Genomic DNA, 7,851 nt, shown 5'->3' with positions numbered 1-7,851 from the left:
CTCCCCTGCAGCGGCAGGCGGACGCGCAACCACTGCGCCACCAGGGAAGCCCAGAAGTTAACATTTTAAAATGGCATATTGATTAAATCAGAGTGCTGAAAATGGACACTTTCCCTTTTCTCTTTACTAAGAGAACAATCATCCAGTGAAAAATCATCTGTGTGATACTGATTCACCTGCTCTCTCTGGAGCCAGTGAAGGCTGTTAGGAAGATTCTTTGCCCATTCCCTCAGTGCATTCACACATGCAGAATACTTATGTTTAGTTCCACCTCTTTGCCTGTCTAAAATTTTAGATATAGAAATGGCATTGGATAGGAATGAAAAGTGGTGACAAAGCTTAATTAAAACTAAACATTTTAAAAGTTCTATTTCTGTATTTAAAAATGTTTTTAGCATGGGTTCTTTTTTCTATTGCTTGGAATTTCAAATTTGTTTATATAATTAAATGGGTTATACTTAATATGTATATACTTCTGAGCCTTTTTGACATTTTATGTATGCCCTTCTTATATAAAGCAAGTAGGAATCTGCCATTCTACTATAAATTTTTCCCCCAAATCTACGATAAAAAGGCACCTTACCTTAAAGAATTTTATTTCAGTTATTTGCAAATGACTGGGACAAACCAATTCTTAATCTAAGCAATACCACTATTTTTACTCAGTACAAAGGCTACTTTGAAAGAGGCAGGGGCAGTGAGTAAATGGAGGATGGCTGTCATGCTGGCTCCATGCATTTGGTTTTCTGGCTGACTTGGAGTAGGCAAAAATACATATTCTAAATGAGGTAGATATAGCGATGCTTAGAAAAAAGGCACAAAAGTTTACACCACTGAGTATGTTAACAAATTTATAGCAAGATACTCTGAAAATGCAAACACTTTCCTATACCAATCCCAAAGTTAAGCTTTCTTTAATTGGGTTATTAAAATCAGATCAACACCAGGTTGACTAAGAAAATGGATATTTTTACCGAGGCCAAGAAAAGGGAAGACATATTTAAAACAAGAGTGCAGTCTGGAGTCAGGTGGGGATTGCTGGTTGGCCAGGGGGCCAAACAAGGGCTCTTGGTGTCTGTGGAGCAAAAAAAAGACGAGCAAAAGAAAGCCTAGAGATTCTGTAAGGCAAAAGGGGGTACACCCCAAAAATTTCATGCTCAAAGATCATGGATGCATTTGGCATATATTAGTACAATCATGACTATAGCTAGACGGCAATTTGCCAAGTCTGTGTTAAAGTGACAATTATTTTAGAAGATGCCAACTTTCAGCTTCTGCCCCTTGAGTCTATTCTTTATAGTCCAAGCAATACCACACCAGTATATCCCATAACTATCACTTCCATTCATTTCCAAGTTTGAAATGAAAATAGATAGATAGAAAAGCAATAAGGCTGAAGATATAGGTCCATACACTCTTCCTGTCCCTCTATAACCACCCATTCCATTTTCTTAATGATCAATATGTGTTGTCAAATGAAACAATGTCCAGTAAATGCTGAAGGTCTTTGATATCATGATCCTGAATCTGAGCTAGAGCTAGAATTCCTGATTTCCTATACTTTTCCTAAAAAATTTACTAAAAAATTTTAAAACTAAATAACCCTCATAATTAAAGAGTCCTATTTAGCGACTTCAAGAGAAGCATTAGGTATTTTTTGAAGTTTTCATAAAAATTTTCCAAACATCTAAAAAACATGTTAGCTAAAAATTTAATGGCATATTTCCAAAAATACTGATGGTTACCAGTAGCTGAATTGGGTATATAACAAAAAACGTTCAGTTCAAAGATGGAGTCAAGTGCGATCTGTTGCCTATACTAGGTTCTACTTACACTGGAAGCCTTAGAGTTAAATCACCAATAACAGCAGGTGAGAAAATTTTAGCATACTGAGTAACAGTTCTAATTACTTTTGAAGTAGCAGCCTCGAGCTGAGAGGGCTTGGGACCAAGTTTGTTTTGTTCTGTTTTGTTTGTTAATTTTGGAGTAGTTTTCATAGAGTAAAATACACAGGTTCAAGTGTACTCTTTGATCAGTTTTGACAAATGCATATATCTGTTAACTCATAACATTTCCATCACCCCAGTAAGTTCCCTAAGATACAACTTTGTATCCCTATTAGTCATTTTTAAAAATTCTGAATTCCATTTTAATTTTAAAAAGAAAAGCATCTACACAAGACAAGAATGAGTAATGATAATTAGGGTGATATCCTTAGTTTCAGAACATAGTAGAATCATAATAAGAACTATAAACTTTAAGCTGTCTTTATTTATTATACATTGTTATGTTAATATAAAATATTTTAAAAGAAAACATTTTAAGGAAAGTAACATCTGATATGTTAAATAATTTAAAACCAGTTAAAAAAAACCTTTAATTCCTATACTCCTCAAAACCTTTACCACCTCTATATCAGAGAAGCTAATGGGGAAATTTTTTAAATACAAAAAGCCATCATTTTTAAAAAATCCATGTAGCAGAGCTCATTAAAATATATCACTAAAGATGACAGTCTACTACAGCGGTTTCCAAAATGAAATGCACATGCCATGAGGATACACATGGTGATGTACTGGTGTGGAAAAAATTATAACTTCTGTTATATTTATTTTTAATCTCTTTTACAATTTCTATCTTTTGCATGTGTTTTATAATGTACATTATATTGTATTTCAGAAGTACAAGTTTGTTTATAGGTAGTAACTTATAAAAGTTTTAAGGGTGTTTGTTTATTAAAAACACTCTATTGATAGGAATGAAAAATTTACAGTTTGGAAACTACTTTTCTAGCTGATTAGCTAGCTAGCTTCAGTGTGTGTGAGTGCATGTGCACATATATGAATGTAGACATCATAGAAAATACCTTAAGCAAAGATTGCTTATGACTTTCTCGTTTCTTTTCTTCCTCTTTTTTGGCTACAACAGATGCCATACGCCTTTCTTCTTCCTAAAAGAAAAATGTAAAAAAGTATTATTAAGTATTTAACCTTTTTTATGCTAAATATCTTCAGTTCTCCAAGTCTGATTTTCTTTGTGAGAGGCATACTACTTGCTAATAGAAAATATGCCCTCAAAGAAAAAGTTAGTATGTTCCTCTTTATTTTCTTCTTCCGTCTTAATTCTAAAAGAAACCTGTACATTCTTAACTCTGCTCTGCACTCTTGATGTGAGATAAATCTAACTAATACAAGAAAGAAAAAAGAATGAGAAGAGACAAAAGAAAGGGGAAGCAGGTTTGTATAATTTTTCTTTGTACTGTAGTTCTACATGGAGAGACTTAACAAACTTGCTATCATGAAGATAAAAAGGATAAAAATTATACTCGTAACAATCTTTATTTAATTTATGGTTGCAAATCAGAGGTTTTTTTTTAAATGACAAAACAGCTGTGAAAGCTTTTAAAAACTCTCCATTGATATTAATAAATTATTCTCCATTAATATAATTACTTTTATTTTGTTTTTAAGTTGATTTGGCCAGTCTATTTTCTTCCATTCTAAAAACTATGAAATAATATTACTGTAATAACATTACAGTTTAGAAAAAATTTTTTAAATCAGTCATAATCCTAACACCCTAACTCAAATATTATCATTTCTGTATCACCTTACAATACTCACTATGAGCAAATTTTTAAATGTTGCAATCTGTATACACAATCTGGATCATGTTTTTTTCCCTCTGAAGATTGGCAAATTTTAATAAAGTAAATTATAACCATGTAAGTTTTAATTTTTTTTTTTTTTTTTTTTTTTGTGGTATGCGGGCCTTCCTCTGTTATGGCCTCTCCCGTTGCGGAGCACAGGCTCCGGACGCGCAGGCTCAGCGGCCATGGCTCACGGGCGCGAACCCGGTTCCCCTGCATCGGCAGGCGGACGCGCAACCACTGCGCCACCAGGGAAGCCCATGTTTTAATTTTTATTACCAAAAGATTTGTAGGCATTCAAAATGATGTCACAATTTGAGAAAACAATTTCTTCATAAAAGACAAACTTGAAAATATCTTCAGTGATAGAAAATTTAAAAAGGAATTCAGTACATTTGAAGGAGAACTTTTTAAGAAATAAAAAATTACAAAAACTGATATGAAAAATTTAATGGAGGTGGGTTGAAGAGCAGATTTTACACAGCTGAAGAAAGAATCAGTCAACTGGAAAACAGGTCAGAAGAAATTTTCCTGTATGCTTTCATACCAGCCTATACTTGCCAATCATAGCACTTAACCTGTTTCATTTAAATTATTTCTGGTACTATCTCTCCCCTTTCCTGCAAACAGCTCCATGAAGGTATGGACCATGTCAGCTCCCCATTACATAGTAGATATTCAATAAACATATATTCAAGGAATGAATTATTGACTGTACATCTCTATATATCTGTTCAATAATTTCCTAAAACTGCAACTACTAAATCAAGTGGTAGACATATTTCTAGGCCTTTTGATATGTTTGCAAATTGCCCTCCATAAAGGTAGTACTAATTGACACTTCTACCAGAAGTTAACATTTGATTTAAAATATAATGGATAGTCATAAGAGTTGTTCGCCAAATATTCCTGTGTCTTCCCACATCCTGGCCACATTGTGAAATAGCACTTCATGCCCTTTTGAAGTTAGGTGAGGTCATGTGACTTGCTTTGGCCAATGTCATATGAACAAAAGTGACATGTGTTTACTTCTGGGTGGAACATTTCAGACAATGATGACATAGCTATTCTCTCTCTCACCTCTACTGTAGAATTTGCAAAGCTCCAGAGGTTGGGTACTTTGAAGGCCTTGGTCCTGGAATAAGGACAACACAGAGTAAAGTTCCCAGATCACATACGATGGGCAGACTGACAGTATGAGCATGAAATAAACTTTGTGGATTTAATCCACTGAGGTTACAGAAGTTGTTACTGTAATATAATCTAGCCTATCCTGATCAGTATATACATTATATTAGAATTAAGGAAGGTCAAAGAGATCACAAATATGTATTCTAGGGTGTGAGCCATTACAAATGCTTCTGAAAGCAAAGAAAGGACCTAGACTAAAGAAGTAAATAAAAAATGCACAAAGAGAAACTATCATGGAGTTTAAAAGGAAAGTAGAATGCATCTCCTGTAAAACTCTAATTTTAGAAATGAGGAAATGAATACTCTGAGAAGTTTAGTAAATTATACAAGGTCACACAGCTAGTGACAAAGCCAGGATCAGGACCAGAAATCATTTGTGAGAAATGCAGTTTGTATTTTTATAATAAGGATATATTTAAATGTGTTTTACTGATTTTAGAGAGATGAAAAAGGTGAGGTCAAAATTTAGTAGCAATCTGCCATATGATTTAGTTGTTTTAAAGGGAATGAAAATTTATGTGATTTTTTATGAATTTAAAGTATATTTTATGGATGGAGACCTTCAAGATGGCAGAGAAGTAAGATGTGGAGATCACCTTCCTCCCCACAAATACATCAGAAATACAACTACGTGTGGAACAACTCCTACAGAACACCTACTGAATGCAGGCAGAAGACCCCAGACTTCCCCAAAGGCAAGAAACTCCCCACGTACCTGGGTAGGGCAAAAGAAAAAAGAAAAAACAGAGACAAAAGAATAGGGACAGGACCTGCACCTAGGGAGGGAGCTGTGAAGGAGGAAAAGTTTCCACACACTGGAAAGCCCCTTCACTGGCGGAGACTGGGGGTGGCGAGGGGGAAGCTTTGGAGCCATGGAGGAGAGCGCAGCAACAGGGGTACAGAGGGCAAAGCGGAGAGATTCCTGCACAGAGGATCGGTGCTGACCAGCACTCACCAGCCTCAGAGACTTGTCTGCTCACCCGCTGGGGTGGGTGGGGGCTGGGAGCTGAGGCTACGGCTTCGGAGGTCAGATCCCAGGGAGAGGCCTTGGGTTGCCTGTGTGAACACAGCCTGAAGGGGGCTAGTGCGCCACAGCTAGCTGGGAGGGACTCCGGGAAAAAGTCTGGAACTGCCCAAGAGTCAAGAGACCATTGTTTCGGGGTGCATGAGGAAAGGGGATTCAGAGCACCGCCTAAACGAGCTCCAGAGACGGGAGCAAGGCGTGGCTGTCAGCGTGGACACCAGAGACGGGCATGAAATGCTAAGGCTGCTGCTGCAGCCACCAAGAAGCCTGTGTGCAAGCACAGGTCACTATCCACACCTCCCCTCCCAGGAGCCTGTGCAGCCCACCACTGCCAGGGTCCTGTGATCCAGGGACAGCCTCCCCGGGAGAACACATGGCGCACCTCAGGCTGTTGCAATGTCATGCCGGCCTCTGCCACCACAGGCTCGCCCAGCATTCCGTTCCCCAACCACCCCCTGGCCTGAGTGAGCCAGAGCCCCTCATCAGCTGCTACTTTAACCCTGTCCTGTCTGAGAGAAGAACAGATGGCCTCAGGCGACCTACACTCAGAGGTGGGGCCAAAACCAAAGCTGAACCCCAGGAGCTGTGCAAATAAAGAAGAGAAAGGGAAATTTCTCCCAAAAGCCTCAGGAACAGCAGATTAAATCTCCACAACCAACTTGATGTACCCTGAATCTGTGGAATACCTGAATAGACAAGGAATCATCCTATAATTGAGGGGGTGGACGTTGGGAGCAACTGTAGACTTTGGGTTTGCTTTCTGTATCTAATTTGTTTTTGGTTTTATGTTTTTCTTAGTTTAGTATATAGAGTTTATTATCATTAGTATATTTGTTTATTGATTTGGTTGCTCTCTTCCTCTTTTTATACACACATATATATATATTGCTTTTTCTCTTTTTGTGAGTGTGTATGTGTATGCTTCTTTGTGTGATTTTGTCTGTATAGCTCTGCTTTTACCATTTGTCCTAGGGTTCAATCTGTCCGTTCTTTTTTTTCTTCCTTTTTTATTAGTATACTTTTTAGTGCTTGTTATCACTGGTGGATTTGTTTTTTGGCTTGGTTGCTCTCTTCTTTCTTTCTTTCTTCTTTTGCTCTTTTTTTATTACTTTTTAATTTTACTTTTATTTTTAATAATAATTTTTTATTTTAATAACTTTATGTTACCTTTTCTTTCTTATTTTCTCCCTTCTTTTATGAGCTGTGTGGCTGACAGGGTTTTGGTGCTCCAGCTGGGGGTCAGGCCTGTGCTTCTGAGGTGGGAGAGCCGAGTTCAGGACATTGGTCCACCAGAGACATCCTGGCTCCACAAAATATCAAATGGAAAATGCTCTCCCAGAGATCTCCATCTCAACGCTAAGACCCAGCTCCACTCAACGACCAGCAAGTTACAGTGCTGGAAACCCTGTGACAAACAACTAGCAAGACAGGAACACAACACCACTCATTAGCAAAGAGGCTGCCTAAAAACAAAATAAAGTCACAGACACCCCAAAACACAGCACCGGACGTGGTCCTGCCCACCAGAAAGACAATATCCAGCCTCAACCACCAGAACAGGGGCACTAGTTCCCTCCACCAGGAAGCCTACACAAACCACTGAACCAACCTTAGCCACTGGGGGTAGACACCAAAAACAACGGGAACTATGAACATGCAGCCTGGAAAAAGGAGACCCCAAACACAGTAAGTTAAGCAAAATGAGAAGACAGAGAAACACACAGCAGATGAAGGAGGAAGGCAAAAACCCACCAGACCTAACAAATGAAGAGGAAATAAGCAGTCTACCTGAAAAAGAATTCAGAATAATGATAGTAAAGATGATCCAAAATCTTGAAAATAGAATGGAGAAAATACAAGAAACGTTTAACAAGGACCTAGAAGAACAGAAGAGCAAACAAACAGTGATGAACAACACAATAAATGAAATTAAAAATTCTCTAGAAGGGATCAATAGCAGAATAACTGAGGCAGAAGAACGGATAAG

General features: G+C 37.7%; 1 protein-coding gene across 3 annotated transcripts in view; it reads right to left on the bottom strand.

The window, feature by feature from the left end:
• Nucleotides 1-7,851, bottom strand: part of LRRC49 (leucine rich repeat containing 49) — a 144,670-nt gene that overhangs the window by 43,359 nt on the left and 93,460 nt on the right. For all 3 annotated transcript variants that reach the window (XM_024128798.2, XM_024128799.2, XM_024128800.2), the window contains one exon: nt 2,867-2,950. In XM_024128798.2, the coding sequence (XP_023984566.1) occupies nt 2,867-2,950 (84 nt within the window). The remainder of the gene's footprint in view (nt 1-2,866; nt 2,951-7,851) is intronic.

This window comes from Physeter macrocephalus, chromosome 11 (assembly GCF_002837175.3).
Source record: "Physeter macrocephalus isolate SW-GA chromosome 11, ASM283717v5, whole genome shotgun sequence".
Classification (NCBI taxonomy): Eukaryota; Metazoa; Chordata; class Mammalia; order Artiodactyla; family Physeteridae; genus Physeter; species Physeter macrocephalus.
This window is presented reverse-complemented; position numbering and strand designations above follow the sequence as displayed.